At 35.3% G+C, this 25,268-nt stretch overlaps 1 protein-coding gene across 1 annotated transcript; it reads left to right on the top strand.

Moving 5' to 3' along the window:
• Nucleotides 1-561: 561 nt before the first annotated feature.
• On the top strand, nt 562-13,150 carry LOC142525609 (type II inositol polyphosphate 5-phosphatase 15-like). Its single transcript, XM_075629933.1, has 11 exons — nt 562-1,498; nt 3,298-3,553; nt 4,407-5,199; nt 5,993-6,117; nt 6,259-6,343; nt 7,701-7,866; nt 7,947-7,987; nt 8,115-8,382; nt 8,724-8,847; nt 10,982-11,342; nt 11,996-13,150. The coding sequence occupies exons 1-11, from the start codon at nt 673-675 to the stop codon at nt 12,350-12,352; spliced, it is 3,402 nt and encodes a 1,133-aa protein (XP_075486048.1). The 5' UTR covers nt 562-672; the 3' UTR covers nt 12,353-13,150.
• The last annotated feature ends 12,118 nt before the right edge of the window (nt 13,151-25,268 follow it).

A 25,268-nucleotide genomic window follows, 5' to 3' on the forward strand; every position in this document is an offset into this window, starting at 1 on the left:
GCAACCATTTGTATTTTAAATTTCTTTATACAGTTTTTAATTAAACTGATTGATATAATCAATGCAAAATTTTTAATATAATTTATATTTTCAATAGAGTTTAGTTTTAATTTGAGTGAAAAAAATAAAAAAACATATAATACATAAATTACATTTGAATTAATATAAAAAATAATTAAATTCAAAATTGAATTAAATGAATTGATATAATCAATGCAAACAATAATTGAAGTAATCATTTATTGCAGTACACCTATATCAATATTCATAATAAATTTTTCCTTTTTTATAAATGATATTTTGGCGGAAAATTACTATTTTTGGCAAAAACTCTGCTTTTATATAGATATAGATATAGATTTGATGGCAAATATTTGTGTGAGACGGTTTCACGGATCGTATTTTGTGAGACGGATCTCTTATTTGGGGCATCATGAAAAAATATTACTTTTTATTGTAAATATCAATAAATTGACCTATTTCACAGATAAAAATTCGTGAGATTGTCTCACAAGATTATTTGATATACGATCCGCCGCATTGCCTAGTTCCTTTTCCACTTTGCCCTCTGAGCTTGAAGACGACGTCGTATTTACTTAAACCCTATGCTAATCCCCCGGCATTTTCTAAAAAATTCCCCAAATCTCGCGCAACCACAATATTTTCCGTTCCATGGACGATCAGAAAGAAGATCCTTCTGACAAAAAACCCACCAATTTTCACTTCTACTCCGATAAATTCCCTTTCTGCTCCGATTCTGATGAAGATTCATCCGACGGCGTTGATTTCCGGACGAATTTCAGCTTTAATGACGCATCCTCGAATTACCAAAAAACACCCAGAATTTTCGACCGTTTCTACAATTCCTCCTCATCCGATGACGAAGGTGATGTCAGCAGCTCTTCTAATTATCAGCGGAGACTGGATTACATGCTCCAGTTCCTCGACCGGAAGCTCTCAACTTCATACTCTTCTGACCAGCCGTTGCCTGAATTTGTCGGTGCGGGAGGTGATACTGGGATTTTTAAACTCCCTGCGCGAGCACCGGTTCACCCGAATCGACCTCCGAGTCTCGAGATAAGGCCGCATCCCTTGAGAGAAACGCAAGTTGGGAGGTTCTTAAGGAACATTTTATGCGTTAACGACAATGATAATGGGCCGCAGTTGTGGGCAGGGACGGAGTGTGGAGTAAGAGTCTGGGATTTGAATATTGATGATATGTATGGCGGTCAGGCTGAGGATGGGGAATTGGAGGAGGAGGGTACGGTGAGGTATTGGGAGTCGGCACAGGTGGAGTCAGCCACGATGTGCTTGGTGGGTGATGGAGGGAGCAGAGCGTTGTGGACGGGGCACAAGGATGGAAGGATTAGGTGTTGGAAGATGATGGATATTTTCAGTGGGACAGGGAATAATGGCAGTTATAGGAATGGTTTTCAGGAGTTGCTTGCGTGGCAAGCTCATCATGGGCCGGTGCTATCCATTGTTGTTAGTTCTTACGGTAATATTTGCTCTGTCCTAAATTTGGTTTCTGTTGCTTTTCAGTTAGGTTTCTAAGATTCGACACTTAAGATTAGCAGACAGTTGTGGTGTTTGAATAAGTGAGGAGATTATTTGTGTTTCACTCTTGGGAGCCTGTTAAAGTGAAGATTTTTTCAGCTTTTAAAATTTACCTACGTATTTAGTCTTTTATGTAATCACGTGAACAAAATTATTGTGATTCGGTGGAATTTAACCCTTTGTAGGATTATTTGTTCTGTGGTTTACCTGGCTGTAGGACTAGCATTGACCAGAGAAAAGCAAGTTAGATTAGCCTTTGTTTGCGCTAAAAATGTGAGAGGGAGAGTGAGTATGTTTAATGATTGATATTAAAATGCTGAAATAACAATCAAATAAAACAAAACGTATTTGTGAAAATGACTAATCTAAGTGCAAGTATGTTTTCTGAGTATGAGGCTTCTTCTTTTTATTTGTTTCTGCTATTAAGCTGTATGCTACTTTTAGGTACTAGTTAAGCTGTGCACAACCATCACTTATTCAGATGTTTGCCTTAGATGTTAAAAAGTACATTGAACAACGTGATTTTCTTTCCAATTATGTCTGTACATGACCAATACTAATGTGTGGCGCTGGTTGAGTTGAATATCCCTTGAATGCGGTATTATTGATGAAATCTTCTTCTGTACTCATAAGCAAGATATCTTGTGTCAAACTCAAATAATGGTCAAAATAAGGTGTATGTTAGAATTTATGTTTATTCGTTCATTTGTGGCAGTAAAATAATTTGGGAATAAAGCTCAAGGCCCTGAACTCTTACTTGAGCAAGATCCCCTGCACGGTCAACCACAATGATCCTCAGGCTTGATAGGTTACAGTGTTACACAGACATCCCATTGCTTATCACACAATTTTTGTATGGAAATGGCCTCCTCCAATTCATGCTTAAAATTTTACTGTCCAAGGACCATTAGGGGAAGGCAGTTACGATTTTTATTGATCACAAATCCCCAGTAGTCTGTCCCCTGTTGGTAATTTTATGCAATCTCTACCACCAATGTTGATGATGTGAAAATGAACCTATCTTGCCGAGCTTCTTGTATACGGTTTCTGTCAACTTTAGTTCGCCTCTTCTTTGAGCCTCAGACGCATTTCAAGTTTATTTATTAGCTTCTTGTATTTTACCTTCTTAACAAAATCTCTGTACGCTATCGATTGTTGATTTTACTTGTTTACCGGTTCTCACTTTGATTTAGTCTTGTTCCTACACACACACACAGTGTTAAAAAAGGACTGCAAAAACTTATTTATCATGCATATGAAAAAAAGGCTTTTCTTATAGCCACGATGGGCATCTGGATGAAAAGTAAACTGCAGGCACGAACGAGGGGCGTGGATATTTTCTACAACAATCTTTTTGTTCTTATTCTTCTAAAATTGTTGGTCAAACTTCATTTCAACGAGCTAAACTGAATTTTTTAGACATTGTTGATTGGAAATTCCAATGCTCACGATGTTATGTTGCTGCTTCGTTGTTCATGTGATTACATGTTATAGGTAAAATTTGTACGTGTTTGTGTATCTCCTTGTTTTTCTCTTCTTCACGAGTACATTCTTCAATATGTTCAAGACATTTTTTTAAAGTTTTTGCACTAACAATTTCACCTTGAAGCTTCTTTTCTCCACTGATTTTACTCACGACTTTAAAGAACTTATGGGGAATGTTTTTAACAATGGTAAACATATTCCAGTTGTCTTAAAAACATTTTTTTCCTTTTTCTCAAATTTTTTCCTATGAAACAGGAGATATATGGTCAGGATCTGAGGGTGGTGCTATCAAGATCTGGCCTTGGGAAGCTGTTGAGAAGTCCCTTTCTCTAACAATTGGAGAAAGGAACATGGCTGCTTTATTGATAGAAAGATCTTACATTGACCTGAGAAGCCAAGTTACCCTGAATGGTGCCTACGGTAACGTTTTTACTTCAGATGTCAAGTATATGCTATCTGATCATTCTGGAGCCAAGGTGTGGAGTGCAGGTTTTCAGTCATTTGCATTGTGGTAAATCGTCAGTAAATTGATCCTTTATATAGTATCCAGTTTTATTATTATGCATATAGTTGAACCTTACTTTATCAAGAAGTCACCGAGTTATGCTCTTATCTTTCATTTTTCATTGCTTATTGGTTGGATTTTTGCCAGAGGGTACTTTTCCTTACCTTATGAAAATTTAAAATCAATGCTTTTATAGCTTTAAGCTTTTTAAATCTCTGATGACGGTTGGCATCTGATAATATTCTGAATTTCTGATGGGCGCAATGTTTTAATCTGGTTCTACGGTTTTAAGGAGTGAAGGACAGCTTCAAAAAGAAAAAAAGAAAAAAAATTAAGGCTAATACTTTCACTTTGCTGGTTTCTCTCTGGTTTCTGTTTTTGTTCTCGTTGCTTTTAGTATTCTCTTTTAGAAGGTTTTGATTATTCTCCACTATACAGGGATGCTTTTACCAGGGAATTACTTTAAGTATCCAGTTTTATTATTATGCATCTAGTTGAACCTTATTTTATGAAAAATCACCGAGTTATGCTCTTATCTTTCATTTTTCATTGCTTATTGGTAGGATTTTTGCCAGAGGGCACTTTTTCTTCATTATGAAAATTTTAAATCAATGCTTTTATAGCTTTAAGCTTTTCAAATCTCTGAAGACGGTTGGTTGGCATCTGATAATATTCTGAATTTCTCATGGGCGCAATGTTTTAATCTGGTTCTACTGTTTTAAGAGTGAAGGACAGCTTCAAAAAGAAAAAAAATGAAGGCTAATTCTTTCTCTTTGCTGGTTTCTCTCTGGTTTCTGTTTTTGTTCTGGTTGCTTTAGTATTTTCTTTTAGAAGGTTTTGATTATTCTCCACTATGCAGGGATGCTTGTACCAGGGAATTACTTAAAGTTTTTAACATTGATGGTCAGATCGAGAACATGTCACCTGATGCTTTATTGGAGGATGAGATGAAGATGAAGTCCCTATCTGGTTCAAAGGAAAAGGCACAAAATTCTTTTAATTTTTTCCAGCGTTCTCGCAATGCTATACTAGGAGCGGCAGATGCTGTTCGTCGAGCTGCAGTTAAAGGATCTTTTGGAGAGGATAATAGGCGGACCGAAGCATTGGTCTCAACTGTTGATGGAATGGTTTGGACTGGATGTGCAAATGGGTTACTTGTGCAATGGGATGGGAATGGCAATCGATTGCATGAATTTCAGTATCATTCTTATGCAGTTCAATGTTTCTGTACAATAGGTGAACGGATATGGGTAGGTTACATTAGTGGCACAGTGCAGGTTTTGGATCTCAATGGTGATTTGCTTGGAGAATGGGTAGCTCACAGTAGTCCGGTGATAGATTTAGCTGTCGGAGGTGGTTATGTTTTTACCTTGGCTAATCATGGTGGCATCCGTGGGTGGAATATTACATCTCCTGGACCACTTGATAATATATTCCGTACAGAGTTGGCTGGGAAGGAATTTTTGTACACAAAGCTAGAGAATCTTAAAATATTGGCTGGAACATGGAATGTTGCACAAGGGAGGGCAACTCCAGACTCCCTTATATCGTGGCTAGGTTCTGCTGCAACAGACATAGGTATTATTGTTGTTGGGTTGCAGGAGGTGGAAATGGGTGCTGGTTTCCTAGCCATGTCTGCCGCCAAAGAAACCGTATATAACATTTTCTTTCCTCCTTATTTTGTTCCATTTCTCTAACCTACAGCATTTGGAAAATGCAATAGCTGGAAGGTTTATTTGGTAAAGATGGTTGATATACAATTTGTTTGACAATTCGATATCAAAAATCATTTGAAGCTAAATACAGTTGTTTCTGAAACAGGTGAAATGGGTTTGTTGTGCCTGCTAGAGAAATTTTGTCTTGACACTCAAATACTTCATGGGTGCAAATATTTCTCTTAAGTTTCGTTAAAGATTTGTGGATAGACCAGGAAATAATGATAAAATCAAGAGATACTTTTCCAAACAATTTAATTAGTTGACTCTTTCGACTTGTAAAGGGTCTTCTCATACTACAGTCAAGTCTTGTAGTTCCATTATTGTTATAAATGTATGTATTGTCGTCCAATTGGAGCCGTTCAAATTTTTAACATAACTTGCTCACGTTGCAGTGATTGAGTTTAGCCTTAGTATCTGTTAAAAAACTTTTCAAACAAAGTATTTAGATCCAACACTTCTCTATTTTGTTAGATATTACGTATTGCACTTCTTTTTCTTTCTTTGAGTGCTTCATCTTGTCTGAAATTCAAGACAAAGGATTTTCCTGATTAAAGTTCGTGTAATTATCCATGGTTCATTATTTTTAGTTAATCCATTTTACATATATAAGATGAAGCTAACACTTATTAGTTTGTCACTATCTGTTGGTTCATTCTTATTTTCTTTTCCTAACCATCAGTTCAATTTTATCAGACTAATTACATGCATGCACTTGCAACCCGTGCAGATGGGTCTTGAGGGTAGTTCCGCGGGACAATGGTGGCTAGATATGATTGGAAAAATATTGGATGAGGGATCCACCTTTTCAAGGGTTGGCTCTAGGCAGTTGGCTGGTTTGCTCATTTCTGTATGGTGAGTATTATGTTAGTACTTTTGTGACTGTTATTTGATGCACATACTTCTCTTCTCCTGTTAAACTTTATGATTGGCTTTACTTTTGGTTGATGGTGATTCAGAAACACTTTCTAATGCATTGTCTGAAATATGCCGTAGGGTTAGAAACAATATTCGAGGGCATGTCGGGGATGTTGATGTTGCAGCAGTTCCTTGTGGATTGGGACGAGCTATTGGAAATAAGGTATTGTTTGTTACTTTGATTGTCTACTAGAACGTAATGTGAACATGTATTTTATTTTAGTTTCTCATAAGTTTTTCTATTTTGATAGATTAAATTGCAATATAGTTCTAGAATAAAATGCGCTCTCCGCTTTAGTGTTAAGTGAGAGTGAAAAAAGAATGCAGATATAATGGGTTCCCACTGACAAAATGACTCAAGGGCTGATACATTTAACTCTGCATGCTTTGGATAGAGTAAAATCAAATTGATGAAAGCTCTCGAATAATTTTACAGCCAAGCACGCCCACTTCTTCCAAATTTGTAGCTATTTTTCCTCTTTATGGAACATTCTAAAAGCATTTGCTTTCGACAACAAATATTCCATAAGCACCTTAACTACTTAAAAGTGATGATATGGAATCTCCAGCTCAAAACCACCAAATTAGAAGCAAAAAAGTTAATGTATACACAACTTTCTGTTTTCCAACTTCTCATCTATAACTCCCACGCCTTTTAAAAACTGGTTGAGTGTGAAGGGATGAATCTTGTTGTTTATGTTCTAACCAATTATTTTATCTTAATCATATCTATTTTATTAAAAAACTTTCTTTGAAGTATTCAAATTTGACATAGTAGGATGTCTTTAATAAGTCTGACAATCACAGTACTCACTGCCTCACTCACATGACAGAAGGACACTGTGTGAAACAAATGAATCATGCAATAACGGTAGATTTTCTCCCCAAATATTATTGATTATCAAATGGAAAGAACACAATCCATTTGAGAGGAATCTTGGATTTGTTGAGAATTATACAAAAAAAATCTTTACATGTAGAGATAGGGTTTGCAGAGCTTAAGCAGACAGCCCCAATTAAAAATCAAAAAGTAAACTAAACTTGAAAGATGATGTAGTTTAGGAAATAGTTGGCAAATAGGGAAATAGATTGATTGGTAAAATTTTACCTGGTGAAATAGTATATTATAAAAAATTCAGTCATATTATTGTGTTTAATGAGGTGAAGTATGATCGTATCACTTTGATTCTGAACAATTATCGACAGATGGCTCTATTTTACTGTTGATTTATTAATCAGAAACAAGTTATTCATAGTGTTCAGGTGATGCTTGTGGATTTTTTTCATTTTGTCGAGATTAATATACCCTTATATCTTGTGCGTTAATTTACTTCACCATAATGTCATTATTTTAGACTTGTAAACTCGAGATTATTGAAGGTGTACCATTTTGGTTGAGATGCCTGCAAGTTCGTAATGGAATGGATATAAACTTAGTATTACTTTGTATATTCCTCTCTATTGTTACAATAACATTTTATTATCTTTGTTATTAAACTAATTTAAGGGTCTCTTGTCAGGGAGCTGTTGGGCTCAGGATGAGAGTGTATGGTCGAGTCATGTGCTTTGTGAATTGTCATTTCGCTGCACATTTAGAAGCTGTCAATCGCCGAAATGCGGATTTCGATCATGTATATCGAACAATGGTTTTTAGCCGGCCATCTAATCTTTTAAATACTGCTTCTGGTATGGTGCTGTATTTTTATTGCTGTTATTTTTTGTACATGTCAACTGTTTTCTATTGCCATTTATCCTTCCTGTTTCAGCTGGCGTTTCATCTGCTGTTCAAATACTTCGCGTGACAAATGTATGTATATACTCCGGTTAATACTGCTACTATTTTTGTTGACTGTTTTTGGTTTCATTTTCGCTTTATGTAAGAAAGCCCTCATGTTTCAATTGATAAGAAATTTTAATCGCTTATGCTTGTGCAGGCTATGGGTATTAACCCTGTGGAAGGGATGCCTGAGCTTTCTGAGGCTGACATGGTTGTATTTCTTGGAGATTTCAACTATCGGCTTGGTGGCATATCTTACGACGAAGCAAGAGATTTTGTTTCTCAAAGATGCTTTGACTGGCTTAAAGAAAGGGATCAGTTGCGAGAAGAAATGGAAGCAGGAAATGTCTTTCAAGGAATGCGGGAAGGTTATATCGGATTTCCTCCATCTTATAAATTCGAGAAGCACCAATCAGGTTTGGCAGGTATCATGATGAAATATTTGTTGTGCGTTATTCACAATCTCATGGTGGAGGTTATTATTCCTTGGATATTGTATTCGAACTTAACTGGAATCCAAAACTTCTGTATTTCGGTATCTATGGATGGCCTCGATATGATAGAAATATTTGTTGTGCCTTATTTACAATCTCATGGTGGAGGTTATTATTCCTTGGATATTTGTATTCGAACTCAACTGGAATCCAAGACTTTTGTATTTCGGTATCTATGGATGATGGCTTTGATATGATAGAATTATATTTATTATTATGTTCAAAACTATTTTTGTTAGAGATTTAGTCATGGTTTGTTTGTGCTTTTTAAGGATATGATTCTGGGGAGAAGAAGCGAATTCCTGCCTGGTGTGACAGAATTCTGTATCGTGATAACCGTTCAGCTTTGGCATCTACCTGCAGCTTAGACTGCCCTGTTGTCTCCTCTATAGTACAGTAAGTTTCCTGGGAGAGAAAGTGCTACCTATTATTTTTATCATGCTAGAACATATCCAAGGTTGTAAATGGCGGGAGGCGGTGGCGGGGCGGTCCCGCCACCGACCGCCTACCGTCTCGGCCGCCTAGACGGTTGAATTTTTTTAAGTAATTTTTTTATAGATAATCATATATAATCACGCAATATAATCACAAATGTCATCATTTTTTATGTAAGATGTATAATTAAATAATGTTTAAGCACAAAGAAGCTTCATACAATATAATATCATCTAAATAATGTGCAAATAAATATATAAATGCATACTAACAAGATAATTAATAAAGATTCATCATCATATTAATATAATTACTTCTACAAAAAACCTAAGTTTAAATTTCAAAGTTTCAATCCATTATCCATCATTAAAACAAATACTAGACTAAACATAACTAATCTTCATACAATATAATGGTTGAGACTTGAGAGTTGAGAGTGAAAACCAAAAGTAAAAAAAAAAAAGTGCGGTGTGTTATGGTTTTGAGATTTAAAATTAGTTGATTTTGACTAGTTTTTAAAATTTGTTGGCTACAACTTAAAAATCTTGGCTGTCCGCCTCCTCGCCGCCTCACCCGCCTGGTCACCGCTTAGATCCGTCTTTCCAACGCCGTATAGCTTGGGCTGCCTAAAACACGCGCCTCTTGCATAGGCGGTGCGGTCGAGGGCCGCGATGCCTAGGCGGCCACCTTGACCGCCATTTAGAACATTGAACATATCTATATTCTATATTTTAAATACTAAATATATATAAAGAGTTTTTGTTACATTTGGAAAGTTACCGCAAAAAAAATTGCTATAAAAGTAAATATGTATTATAATTAATGTATTCACCCACCGTATTAAATATTTGAAAACAAATAGGAAATAAATGGATAATTAAATGTGAAATCTTTTAAATTTCTTTTTAAAATTCAAATTTAAGTTTGATGTCCCTTGAAAATATAAATTACATTTAAATGTTACATTGATTATATCATTTCGTTTAATTTTGGTTATGATTTTGAGTTTAGTGTTACTTTTATTTTTAGTTATCGATACACTATCATATTAAATGAAGTATCACTTTTTTTTATATAATATTATGTTTTCCAACTTCTTGAATTTTGATATATTCATTGTTCGTAAATTGTTGTTATTATTATTATCATCTATCTTAATTAGAATTTCAATATAAATATTTTTTCTAAAAAATAATTAAAATTTTAATCAAAATTTATTAATCTAATAAATGATAAAAATTTTGATTTTTCAAAAATATTTATTGTTTAAAATTTTGTAGACAAAATATATATGATTTTTTAGATATAATTTTCTATTTTTATTATCAACAGTTCCACTCATGACTCAACCAAGATGAAGAAGTCATTTTAACGGCAAAAGATCCGTATCCTCATTTAAACTTTATTTCAAATGATATGAACTTTTTTCATATAATAATTTTGTATACTAATATTTATATCAATAATTTTGATAAATTTTCAAACGTTAGTACTTAGTAATTTTAATAATTAAGTACATACAATAACACTCCGTGCGATGCGAGTGAAATATTAGTATTGTTAGCTATAAAGTTCATTTGCAAGGCTGGAATTCTACGTGCAATGATTGTTTTATTTTGCCCCATGAACGATCGCAGGAGATTAGTCAATGACAGAAATAGCACTAGAATGATAATCAATTGCCCAATCAAGAGACCAAGTGCTAAAACATCAGGCACAAATATGTTAGTTGAATTCCGTTCTCAAATGATGGTGAACTCATTAAATTTTGTACATACTTGGACAAAGTAAATTGCTGTCTCTGTTATCATATGGACAATTATCAGTCCCCACCCCCCCCCCCCCCCCCCCACCCCCTCCCCCCCTTGCTTCTTTAGTTCCATTTGAATGAAGGATCTTCTTGAACTTTTTGTTTCTAATAATGGCAGGGGTGCTTCTGAAGTTCTCTCTTGTTCTGAAATATTTGATCTCTGATGATTACCTCGTTTTTCCCCTTTCTGATCATCATATGTTACTTGTGTGAATGTATTCTCAGATATTCAGCATCTTTTAGACTTCTTTTCTCCTTTTTTCTAAGGCTAGACGTCTTGGACAGGTATGAAGCTTGTATGGATGTGACTGATAGTGATCACAAACCTGTCCGTTGCATTCTAAGTGTGGAGGTCGCCCGAGTTGACGAATTGGTAAGAAGACAAGTCTTCGGAGAAATCATCAGATCAAATGATAAAATCAAACGTTTTCTTGAAGAGCTGTCCAAAGTTCCAGAAGCAATCGTCAGTACTAACAACATAATACTTCAGAATCAAGATCCATCCATATTGCGGTTCACAAATAAATCCAAGAAAAACAGAGCTCTATTTGAAATATGTTGCGAAGGTCTGGCTACCATTAAGGAGGATGGGCAAGCGTCCAATCATTGTCCAAGAGGTGGTTTTGGATTCCCACAATGGCTACAGGTAACTTTATTATTTTTTTCGTTTGTGCTCTGTTATGACATCATATAGTTACCTGTAATTTTTGTTTATTATTTTGGTGTTTGTGCTCTGTTATGACATCATCTGGCTACCCGTAATTTTGTGTTTATTATTTAGGTGATTTGGCTATGATACTTTAACATGAATAAAAAGTATGCACCCCCTTTCAGTTATGCCATCCACAGCTTTTTATAGAATTGAGTTGGTTAGAGTGCGATCATCTCGAGATTATGCTTGTAATTGCAAAAATTTTCTACTTCTTGCGAAGAATGCAATTTTTTTTAAAATAAGTTTTTTTTTTTTTACTTTTTCTTCTTTCTTTCGTATACTTTTCTTTCATTTTGTCTTCCGAAACATCTAAGATATTAGTTATGATGAAGCCCATGGTAAATGTATAAATTAATGTAATAGATATTGTTTCGTCTTAATCCAGTACTTAATGAGCCTGTTTAATGTTGCCGTGAAACCATCCCCCACATTGTGAAAGCATGATACATTCAGTGGAAGTTCGTCTAATTTTTTAGTGCAAATGCTTAAATCATACACCTTTTTAAACTTCTGCTTATTGAGTTGCCACATGATTTTCTCGGCACTTTATTTTGTGAATGTAATGTAATTGTTCCAAACTGTAACAGTTCAATCCAGCATCAGGAATCATTGAACCGGATCATATTGCTGAAATATCTATTCGACATGAAGAATATCAAACATTGGAAGAGTTTGTTGATGGTGTCTCAAGAAGCTGTTGGTGCGAAGATGCCAGGGACAAGGAAGTTATGTTACTGGTTAAAATGGGGGGGAGCTGCACAACAGAGATAAAACGTCACCGAGTACGTCTGCGCTACAGCATTACTGGAAAAATCACACACATAAATTCGACCTCCGACAACTCTAATCCCTTCCAATCGAATCTTCTACACCGCTCTGATTTTCAAAAACTAAGTGGTTCCTGTGATATAGTTGACCATCTTCGAAATCTGCACAGTCCTTGATGCTGGTATATGAATCTCCGGAGACAGATATGCGTAATTTACCCAGAACTGAGTAGTTATATATGTAGATTACCAATCTATCCTTGGAACCTGAATATACCCCCGAAATTTAATTACAGTTACATGATTGTTCTGTTAGCTGCCTTGATTCTCAGAAGAAGCACCAACTTTTTAATCCCCTGTTGAGTTCTGGCCTGAGATTTCGGTCATTGGATACACTGGAATTGGTCCCTCCAGCTTGCTGTGCAAGAACGACGAGGTAGCTTTCATTCCAAAACATCTTCTTTTTACCCAGCAGAGGAGGTTTCTTTTTTCTTTGTTTTTTCCCCCCTAATACAAACATGAACATTTTGCATTGGGTTTGAATTTGGTGTTCTCCCAGTTTCTTGTATATCTGGAGTCATTTTTTGGGGGGTAAGTTTGTACAGTACTTGTAGATAATAATTTTATAATAGAAAGTGATGTGAAGGGAAGAGAAGTGTTTTAGTTTTCTCTGCTCGTGTACTGTTGGTGGCAACTTTCCCCAACACCAGTTGTTCCTGTTGGTTTGTTCCGTTGGAGGCTGTGTCGAACATTTTTTTGAAGTGAAGTACGATGACCGTTGAGAAGTTGATATTTCTGGTAACCGGATCAATCTCGCCGTGGTGCTTCTGTAATTGAATTATGTTATCAACTTATCATAGGCTTTATTTGATTTGATTGTTATGAAATGATCAAGTTGTTGATTCTTTGTCATTTATCATCTACTTTTGAAAGTTGTAATCGATTTAACCTATAAAAATTTTATTTGCACTTGTACGTTTCAAAACTACTCGACCCATTTAAGATTAATTCCAGTATTGTACAGACAAGTCCATGTGATGTGTACATGTGTAAGTGATAAAGTTCGATGTAATAATTGTTGAAACTGTCATTTTTAGAAATAGTTTATTGTTCTGTAGTAATAGAAGTTATACTGTGATATTTAGGAATTTTTTACAGAGCATTATATTTCAACTTTTTTAAAATCGATTTATTTATAATGTTTTTTAAACATATTAATTCACTAATCATCAATTTATATCATCAGTCACTTAAAACGGTACTTAAATGTTTCTGTTTGAAAGATAAAAGGGATTACTTGGTATAGAAATAGAAGTCATTGTGTAATCAAATAAAAAATATATCTAGTATAGAAAAAGACGTGATTGTATGTTCAAATAAAAACTTAATCTTTGTTAATAAACGTATAGAATGGGTGGTTTATACCTATTAATGTTTTAAGTATATAACATCATTAAAAACAATAATAGAACCAACACAAAATTGTGGAACATTCAAAAAGGCAGAAGCACTTAAACCAGCACAGATCCAAATAAAATCTCATTCGAAATTTAATTACTGTTTGAATTTTTTTATTTGGTGAGAGAGAGTGTATTAATAAGTTAGGTAATACTAATTTTTATGAATTTTTTAAAACATTATTGGTCATCTTCGTTGGTTGTCGTTCATTCCATCATCCACTTGAAGATCCCGATGTTTCTTTGTTCCCCCAAAAGAAACCAAAGAAAATATTTGAGTAAATATCATTTGAAAAGCATAAGTATAATTTTATAAAGTATGTGTTATTTATACACAATTTTTTTATACTAATCTCTTTGTTGTTTTAATATAAAAATAGAAATGTTCTTTTACAAGTGTTGGGCTGGATTCAAGGGTCTGGGTCGAGTTTTTGGAGTTGAGTTTCATCATTGTTACGGGTTTTGGTTGAGTTGCATCATATTGGGTCGAGTTGTAGGTGGAGTTCATGTTGGGTCGTGTTTCGTCATGTTTGGTCGGTTTCGTCGTTTTGGGTTGTGTTACATCGTGTTGGGTCGTATCTCATCATGTTTGGTCGAGTTTCATCTTGTTGAGTCAGTTTTTTTATTGAAATAAATATTTTGAATTAATAATTTTTTTATTATATTGGATTGTAGTATCTAATATTTGGTCGAGTTTCATCTTGTTGAGTCAGTTTTTTTATTGAAATAAATATTTTGAATTAATAATTTTTTTATTATACTGGATCGTAGTATCTAACATATATTTTATAATTTTATAGGTTATGTCAACAATTGTTGTCTTTGAGTACAACAGGGAATGAGAAAGTAACGAAAGTAATATATTTAAATGACTTCAATGGTCTACTGGTAAGTGGGTAGCGATTCCTGTTTATTCCGAAATTTGTTCGATGGAATATTTACGATGTGAGATATAGAGAGGTATGAATCTAGACGGTACGGAATAATTGAGATTAAGTTATCTTCCAGATGTGAAGCATTGTAATATCTGTCCTATATATATTGAAAATGATAATAATTTGAAAGTGCACTTACATTTTGGTTGTGCAAGAGACAGACCTGTGTTGTATGTTGAAGTTGAAAGCAGTATTATTGCTACTTTGGATGTTGTTAAGACTGATAGAACTTTTGACGCTGTTGGAACTAATTGCATTGTGCCCGTTGATATAAATGTGAATAATTTGAATGATGGACATATGAATAATGAATACAATGATGATAATTCAAATGTGTATGATGACTATTTTGATCGAACTTTTGTCTCTGATGATCATTATAGCAACAATGAGATATTAAAAATATGTAAATAACATTTGTTCAAATCAGAATATTGAAATAAATAATGTGCTCAGTCGAGAAAATGACGAGGAGCACATATTTGAGATGCATGTGGATGATAACTTCAGTCAATAAAATGATATCGATCACATTGTTGTTGTGCATTCAGATGATGCTGAGATTCATGTGCAGGCTAGTAATGATACACATTCATTCACTGATGGTTCTAACCTTTATATTGATAAGGAATTTTCAGTAAAGGCTGCCACGAAAAAAGAGTAATCCAAAATTGCTTTGAACTTTTCTTTTGAGTTTGTAAGTATGAAATCTTCTCCATGTGTATATGCGGTTTGTTGCATAAGTAAAGGATTGAAACTGGAGAGTTTGAACTTCAAAACGTGAAGACGCAACACATTTTGAGATTCATACATACTGCAATACACACATTTGTGACTTGACTAGAAGGCGTAAAAGAAACCGACAAGCAAGCTCATCTATCATTTGTGACATGTTAGAGAAATTTCGGGGACAATAAGTGACACGTTAACCAAAATATATTATGATAATGATGCGGAATCAGAGGTTTGGTATTACCTATTACAAATCCTTGAAAGGCAAATAACTTGCACATGATATTTTTAGACGTGATCCGAAAAAAGATTTTGTTCTTCTGCCTTCTTATTTGAATATGGTCGAGACAATGAATCCAGGTAGCTAAAATATTTAATAATAGATTCAAGTACATATTTTTAGCATATAGTGCTTGTGTAAGGGGATATAGATGCATGAGAAAAGTCGTAACTAGCGATGGTACATAGCTGAAAGGAAAGTATGATGACACTTTACTCGTGGGTTCAGCACAAGATAGAGATTTTCATCAGAATCCACTAGCTTAGGGCGTTGTTGATGTAGAATCCATTGCTTCATGGAGCTGGTTTTGATGAAACTCTTGTACATAGTACCTGACGACGAATAGTTGATGGTTACACTACAACAAAAATGGATTTTCGCAGCGCGTAAATTCTCTTTCCGCGGCGCACATTGCACGCTGCACAACTGCAAGCTGTTGAAAGTTCAAGATTATCCGCAGCGTACATGTGCACGCTTTTAATACTATTATCCACGGCGTGTATATGTACGTCGTTAATACAATTATCCGCAGCGTGCAATGTACGCCGTTAATATTCATAGAACATCGAAAATTAACGACAGTTTTTGACAAAACCGTCGCTAATCGACGACGGTATTCGCCGTCGCTAATTTAGCGACGACTTAAAATCCATCGATAATTTCGCGACGGATGTTTAAATTTTGCGATGGTTACAAAACCGTCACTACATTTCGCGACAGTTCAAAAACCTGTCGCTAGTTTTTTCGTTAAAATATTAAAAAAATTACTTTTATAATTTAATAAATTTTAAAAAAAATGCAATATGACTATGATAACAATACTCATAATCTTAACTAACACATAAAAAATTAACCAAAAATTGAAACAAAAAAATGTACCCTAAATCGAAACTAAAATCGTATAAGAGAGAAAAATTTTAAGTGGTGTGGAGGAAAATGAAACGAAAATCGGATATTTATAGTCATTTAGCCACTATTAGCGACGGTTTTGTTTTTAACATAGCGACGGTTTAATTTGAACCGTCGCTAATAGCGACGGTTTATTATTGAATCGTCGCTGATTGAAAATAGTTACGGAGTTAATACGGCTATTAGCGACGCTTGATATAGAACCGTCGCTTATTAAACCGTCGCCCAGTGACGGTTTGTTATAAACCGTCGCTAAATATAACGACGGTTTTCTTAAACTGTCGCAAATTTTAAATTAGCGACGATTTATCCAAAACCGTCGCTAATTTAAAAATTGCAGCACCTATTTTTCGCAGCGTGCTAATATGTATGCCGTGAATAATAATAATAATATTGACGGCCTACGATTAATGTACGCCGTTAATGTCTAGACACGTTTTTTTAAATGATTTAACAGCGCTGGGAAAATTGCATAGGTTATTAACATCTCACATATAACTGCACGCTGTCATTTATATAATTTATTAACCGCACATATAAATGCATGCTGCGGATATTACTAAGCGTGCTAATATGTATGCCGTGAATAATAATAATAATATTGACGGCCTACGATTAATGTACGCCGTGAATGTCTAGACACGTTTTTTTAAATGATTTAACAGCGCTGGGAAAATTGCATAGGTTATTAACATCTCACATATAACTGCACGCTGTCATTTATATAATTTATTAACCGCACATATAAATGCATGCTGCGGATATTACTATCCTCAGCGTGTTTTTAATGCACGCCATTATTTCTGTCAAGTGCAACAATATTAACAGGGCACATATGGGTGTATGCCGTTAAAAGTAATATTCGCAGCGTACTTTTAATGGACGATGTTGATAACGTGTTGCGAAAAATTATTTTTCTTGTAGTGTTATCTCATATAAACATCCGGGGATCATTGTTGTAGTTTATGTGGTTTACAAAGATGCACATCATGGACTTTGTAATAGAACTTGTCTCAAAATATTAAAAATCTTTGCAAAAAAGGATTGTAAAGAAATGTTTATGCACCAAGGAAAAATTCATAAGCAAACTGACTTTGATGCGGAGTGTGAAAAATTTTAAAAATATATCCCGGTGGTGCAAATTTTTGGATGAAAGTGATTATCTGGATCGATGGACTCGAGCATACAACCCAAGGTCTCGTTATAACATTATGACAACAAATAAGGTAGAATCAATAAATGCGAGACTACGTGAGTAAAAACATCTTCCAATCATTGCACTGTTAGATTCTTTGCAAAGACTGACTACATCTTGGTTTTCGAGGTATCACAATACATCTTTAGTATCTCCAACAAATTTCACTCTGACCGTTGAGTCAATTATTTGTGAAAGGTTTAATAATGCACGAGGATATCAATTTATGATTTGGGTCACCTTGAGCTTGATATCCGAAGTGCTAAACATAGTGCTATCATGAATTTGGAGTACAAGATATGCTCTTGCCGAGAATTTGATATTGACAAGATTCCTTGTTCTCATGCAATTGCAGCGAAGTTGCTTGTCTAATGTTGATTTTTATATATTGTGCTCGAAATATTTGTAGAGCCCAAAAATCAGTACACGTAAAACTCATGCATTTATTTAATTGTTAAATTATTTTATTAAGTTTAAAATGATTTTTAGCGGTGCATGATTTATGAATTTGCATTATTTTAAATTATTTATGTTTATGTTATGCACGTTAAAATGTTTTATTGAGTTTCATGTTTCAGGCGATTATTCGATGCGTGATCGAGGAAAAGAGACCGGCAACGATTTTGACGATTTTAAAATGTGCTATTTTATTTAAACTTAGGAATGAAACATTTTAAATGATTTATTTATTTCAAGCATTTTGAAGCCTAATTTAATTATTAGACGATTTTAATATTTTAAACATTTAAAGTCTAGCAATGGTGTATTTTATTTTTAATTAGGGGATTTTGTAAAAGTTAATGTGGGTTAACTTTTTTAATTAACATTTTTAATTCTTAATTAAGCAATTTTATTACCCCTACTTAAACACACACACACGTTAATCACTTAAAACATACGTACACACACATTTCTTTGCCTCTTCCATTTCATTTCAGTTTTTGAGAGCAGAAACTTAGGGTTCTTAGTGTATTAGCAGCCGCCCCTCCCTCTGAAATTTTCCAGCAATCCATCGTCCATTTTCTTCAAAAAAATCGTGTCACGTTCATCCCGGATCAACCCTCGCATCCTTCTTGCTTTGGTATCGTCGTTTCAAGAGTTTTAAAGATCAAGGCATGTATATTCTATTGTTTCTGCATCGATCTAGTCATATTATGTGTTTTGATGTTTATTATGCATGAAAATCCATGTATGTTGTGAAAAGGTTTGAGCAAAAAATATTTGAAATGATTTTTAGATTCAAATTTTTAGATCTAAAAACGTGTCTGCTGTCATTTAGGTTACTGCGAAAATTCGGTCGATTTTCTGGAAAAGTTATCATCATATAAAATGTAGTACTTTTCGATACCTTTGATTTGACAGTAAATTCGTAACTAGTGGACAAGATATGAGTGAGTTATGATCGCTTTTGTGGGACTGCTCAAACTGCAATTTTCTGAAAATGTGTTCTTGAAATTTATTTGTTGCAGGCTTCCTTGGGAATCATTGGGTGATTGTTGCTGCGTTTAAGTATGATGAGTATGATGTTGGGATGATTTTTGGTGCTTCGTTTTGTGTCGATAGGCACTTGGATGCATTAGAAGTCGTAGGAAGTGTTTTGGTGTCAAAATATCGTGTCTAGGGTTGTGTCACGTCGTTGTTATGCGTCGTTTTTTTGAGACATTTGTTTGAGTTTGAAACATTTCCATAACGTCCTAAGTTGAGTCTCGTTACATCGCTTTGAGTCGATAGGGCGTGGCTTAGAGTTTGCATCAAAATTATGCTTTTGGGGTCGAGTTGGCGCAGAAATAGCATCGCAGCGCCCGATATTCGCATGCCGAAGCGCAGCGGCGCTGCCTGGTGGCGCCGCAGCGCTAGAGCTGCGGCCCTTATAGTGTCGCGGTGCTAGAGCCTAGCGCCTAGGCGCTAGGCAATGCCGCAGCGTAGCAAGGCCCAGCGCCTAGGAGCTTGTCCATGAATTTTTATATCACTATTTTAGGTCCATGTCTTCCATGTTTGGAAAAATGTTCACACTTCATATAGAGATTTGTTTCGAGGTCCGATGTCATGGTTTAGTACGAGGATTAAATGAGGTCAAATCCCGAGTGAGTTAGAACGTCATAAGTGAATTGTTACTTCGGGTGGTGAGCACGAATATTACATCTAAGTCATGGAAATTAAGTGCATGAAAGTATGTTAGTATGTGCAGCAGTGGTCCCCAAGCGAGACCCAATGAATCCTTCAACGCCATATAAGTATGTTCGACGTGCAAAAGAAAATATTTTATGTTTTTGAGGTATGCTAAATGTCTTGTGACCAATTATGAACGGGTTTGGAAGTGGGTGAACGTGGCAGAGGACCTCTCCACCCCGGTAAAATATGACCGGGTTTAGATCAGGATTGGAAAACGATAAAGCATGACCAGGAACCAATCCACCCGGTAAAGCATGACCGGGGATCTCATGTATGCGGTAGTGGATTTTTCCTGCCAGCCTAGTCCTGTGGTTTCGTCTGATCAGGCGCATTTATGTATGGGTCACTTGCTTTAACATATCTCTATTCAAAATGATGAAGTTTATGCATGTTCAAGTATATATGATGCAAGTATGTTTATGAAAAGTTTTACGATACGATGGCACGTCTATGTTTATATAAGTACGTTCAAGTTAAGTATGTGCGTTCTACTTTAAATATGCATGTGGTTTTATTACGTATTACTTGTTATCTCCAGTTTATACATGTTGAGTCTTTAGACTCACTAGACTTGATCGATGCTGGTGAGGACGAGTATGAGGAGACAAGGGGTGGGGACTAATGAGCCGGCTTGGACTACGCAGGAGGCTAAACCCGAGGAACGCCTATGTTTTAAGAACTTTATGCATGTTGATTCAAATACTCTGATCGTCACGAGATTGTTTTACGTTGTTTGAGCAAATTATTTTAGCAAACTATTTTGTAACCTTTTTCTTTCAAATGTTTAGGTCGAACAGTTATCGTTATCGCAATTTGAATTATTACTATTTATTTAAGAAAATTTTTATTTTTTAGCAAATTTCAAATAGTTTAAAAAGTACGGTACGTTACAATATTATTCTGTTATGATATGGTCGTTATTGTATTATGAGACAATTTTATCCCATTTCCGATCAGAATGAGTGAGCACATGATGACATGTTGGTGTTACACCCTGATATCAAGAGAAGATATGGAAGAAAAAAACAAAAGAGATTTCCTTATGTTGGTGAATATGACATAAGATAATTTAATCGAATGATATGCAATTTGGTTGTATTGGTTATGTTAATGGAGTTCTGTAAATTTAGTTGACTGATATATAATTTGTTTGATTTTAAAAATAATAGGTTGTATTGGTGGAGTTTTATAGTTTATAATTGATTTTTATTATGTAACATTTTTTAGTAAATAGTTAATTGTATGAGTCGAGTTTGGAGTAGAGTTTTATGTACAACTTGTATCTGGGTCGTGTTTGTGGTAAAGTTTTCAGATGGGTCGAGTTTTAGGTGGAGTTTTAGGTAGAGTTTGGTTTTAGGTCGCGTTTGATGTGGAGTTTTTGAGGTAGAGTTTTGGGTTGTTTGATGTCGAGTTTTTAGATGAGTCGAGTTTAAGGTGGAGTTTTTGAGGTAAAGTTTTGGGTCGTATTTGAGGTAGAGTTTTCTGGTGAGTCGAGTTTAGGATATCGGGTTTAGGGAGTTAAGGTTTTAGGTCTTAGGGTTTTGGTTTAAGGGTTTATAGATGGATAGAGTTTGCGTCGAATGTCGGTTGGGTCTTGGTTTAGTTTTACCCTTAGGTCAACATTGGGTCGCGTCTAGGTCGGGTCTGAGTCGAGATTTACAAATGAGTCATTTTTTGGGTCGTGATATATATTGGATTGAATGTTAGCATATGTATTATATGATATGACTTTATAATATATATGTGATATGTCATATAATATCATATGTTATAGTATTTAATTATATAATTGATATTGTATGACATGTATAGGCTCGATCTCCCACTAAAATGCTTAAGACTAAATCCATGTTCTTCAAGTATGGTGGTATAAATTTTAGAGCAATTGAGGTCAGTGAGCAACAATAATCAAACAACAAAAAGTATACATGCCTCTTGCAATACACAATCCAAAATTCATCACTCACATTATCATAGGTATGTCTCCTCATCAAAAACAACAAAATCTGATTCAAATTCATATAATCTTTCACAAATCTAATTAAATTACCGAATTGGGTTTGTTGGACCAACTGCTCCAACTCATTTTCATTCAAAAATGAACTTATTTTATCAGACATCTCAATGTAGTGAGACCCCAATGTCAGCTTACACTCTTAAAACTGGTTTCCTTGAAGTTTGGCGGGGAAATAAATCAGCAAAAACAACAGGAATTATTATTTGGCATGGAAAAAACGGAAAATTTGGGTCGAGTTTTTCAGTCTATGTCGTTCTGGTCAAGCTACCTAACTAAAACTGGTATTAAAAACTGCGCCGTGTGTTCGTTTTAGGTCAAGCACGACTTTTACTAAGACTAATATTAAAAATCTAAGTGCGGTTTTAAAAACATTTTAGTTGTTTGCAATCTCTGGGTCGAGTGTTTATGAATCTAAAACACGGCCATATTCATGAATTCTCGACCCATATTCATTAAATCTAAACCCCACACACAATTATATAAAATTTTGTTTCTCTGGGTCGACTTTTGATATCTAGGTCGTGTCCCTTTGAACACAACTCAGATTCATCAAAACACAACCCAAAATGTTAGGGCTTGCTTAGGTTTTCATAATCTATGAGTCGAGTTTCAGAACACAGCCTAATTTTTTTTAAAAAAATCTACCGTAATAAAAAAACAATCGAAAGTGAAAGGGCGTTGTTGATCATGAATGGACAGGAAATAAATTATGATATATGTATCAGAAGTTAATGTTGTGCTCTGATGTTGTCAACACCAGTACACAACATGCAGCGAAAATTAATTATTTAACACACACGTAAACTTTAACAAATAAACACCAGATTTAAATTATGCACAAGTACGAATACTTGTGCAATGCCATGCCAAAAATTCACTAGAAAATGTGTAAAACGTTTACACAAAGCAATACTAATGAGATTAAAAAAACCAAATTCCTTGAACCTCCAAGGAATTAAAATGCATCAAAAACTCAAACCAAATACTAGATACATAAAACAAAAACATATTGTTTAAAACCAAACGAAACCACTCTTCACCCAACACTCCACGCAGTGTTGTTCTTGAGTATCGTCAACACCAATCAGCAACACAGAACATATGTGAATCAATCACACAAACTCTTGACATGAAAATCTTTAGCTCTGAACTCTATGTATGCTCAGAGAAAACTCCAGCAGCTGCACAAAGCGATCAACCGATCACACGGAAAACTTCAGCAGCTGCACAAAGTGATCAATCGATTACACGAAAGAACTTCAGAGAAAATATATATTGAACTCTTCCAATATCTCCTCTGCAACCCTCCTCTTTGCAAGCACGTCCCACAGCTATAAGGCACTACATATCCAATACTTGACCTAAAAACAATTCCATAAAAGAGTCCTAGAAAATATGAAAACAAGATTTTCATTAGAGATAAAATATCTTATAGATAAATACCATATTAAAAACAAATCTTCTCATAATCTAGAAATAAATCAAGAAAAATCTTATAATCTAAAAATGAAAAATCTTAAATTGATTTATCAATTTAGCAAAATAATAAAGGAATCAAATATTCATTTCAATCTCCCTCTTTTTTTCTTTCTGGACAAAACATCCAAAAATGATAATCTTGGTCATTTCAGCATTCAGTTAAGCTCCCACTGCGTTAGAGTGTATCTCCCCCCGAGTTAAAGTTCTCTCCCCCTGATTTAAACATGTTAGATCACTGGTGTTGTTGATAGTGTTATCAACACTAACTCAGAACACTGGAAAACATAAGTAGTCGTATGAAGACATATGAAATCAGAATTCATTAAATAGTTAACAGATATAAGAGCGAACCAACAAAAGAAAAAAAACACAGCATTACAGAATATATAAAATCATCTATTCTTTATCTTCTTCGGTGTCTATAATCCCATCGGTCTCAGCTCCTCCAGATGCTTCAATAGGTTCATCAGTCTTAGCTCCTCCAGCAGATGTTTCAGTATCATCTTTCTCTGCCATTTTTGGTTCTTCTGCTCCCTCCTCTTTTTTGGTCAGAATGAAGGACAACTTCCAGTAGCAGCCTATACTCTTCCACTTGTTCTTCGTAGTAGGAAATGACATCTTTGGCCTTTTGAATCTGTTGCAAATCAAAGTCAATTTGTGACTGTAGATGAGAGGCAGAGAGCATGACATATCCTTCAGGAGTGGAGGTGGATGTGGACGCCGTGTTGCCAACACCAGTGGCAACACCAGTCGCTGACCAAGGTAGGTTCAGTTTCCTGTTACCCTTGAAATAGGGAAGAGCATCTTTAGCGTTTCGCTCACATCAGAAAAAGTCTCATCATCTTCTTTGAGGAACCCATGTGATTCCAGTATCCCATAAACCATGGATGGGAAAAGGATCTTTGTTGACATCGATCCTCCTTCGGCAAATTGTAGGACAATGTTGAACACTAGCTGTCCAAAATTGAAGGGACGACCAGTACCAATAGTGAACAAGGTGATGGCCTGTGGTTGGTAACCACAGTGATATTGGAAGAAAGAGTCCAATTCCGAATAGCTGTCTTGTAGAGGATAGAGTAAAAAGATGTCAAGTTGGCTGCAGCAAGTCGCTTGGGACGACTCAAAAACAGGGTGATTGGCCAACAATAAGGACAGATGTGATAGTGTCAATATCAGGAACATCATCCTCCTCGCCTTCCATCGAGGTGTTATAAAACTCATTGATGGTATAAGGCAAGAAATCATAGATGGCATCTCGCACAAATACGCGCCCATACTTGGCAGAACTCCCGTTACCAATGCTGAACACCAGATTGCAGTAAAATTCGAGGACTGGCCTTCTCACGTAGGGCATCGTAGAGTTGATTGTTGCACTTAATCCTCGAGCTTGGAGGAATTCAATTAGATTGTGCCTCCCATATATTTCTCTCTTTGATGAACTCTCTGTGGGCATACAATGACCATTGAGACACAGCCGACTCAGAGTAGAACTTGGTTGAGAAGGAGGTAGTCAAATCATAATCTTAAGATTCGGTGTTGTCCCAAGTGTTGACAACACCAGCCTCAACTTCTTCATCAGTACTGTCCTCAGATTCCACTTCAGGTACTTCTGTTTCAAAATCAGATTTAGACGAGGAGCTCCCAGATGACTCAGGTCGATTCTCTTTGAATTCTCGCATCATCTCCTTATCGGGTTCATTGTCATCAGAGGAAGTTTTCTTTACAGATTTTTCTTCCTTCAGACGAGAGACGAATTCAGCCAGTGATTTCTTGTTTTCAGAGGAGTAACTGGGATCACACAAAGCATCATTTGGCTCAGCTACGGTCGGTGATGGAACTGCAGAAGAGGGAGCCAATGTACTCTTCGCTGCAACAGAGGGTCGAGGTCTTGCGACCAACTTTAAATCTTCGTCATCC

This window comes from Primulina tabacum, chromosome 14 (genome assembly GCF_025594145.1).
Source record: "Primulina tabacum isolate GXHZ01 chromosome 14, ASM2559414v2, whole genome shotgun sequence".
NCBI lineage: Eukaryota > Viridiplantae > Streptophyta > Magnoliopsida > Lamiales > Gesneriaceae > Primulina > Primulina tabacum.

Excerpts from the sequence above, each read along its gene's own strand:
- LOC142525609 (XM_075629933.1), top strand. The coding sequence starts at position 673 with ATGGACGATCAGAAAGAAGATCCTTCTGACAAAAAACCCACCAATTTT. Across the intron at positions 3,554-4,406 it reads TTTCAGTCATTTGCATTGTG|GGATGCTTGTACCAGGGAAT; the intron begins GTAAATCGTCAG and ends TCCACTATGCAG. Across the intron at positions 8,848-10,981 it reads GTTGTCTCCTCTATAGTACA|GTATGAAGCTTGTATGGATG; the intron begins GTAAGTTTCCTG and ends CGTCTTGGACAG.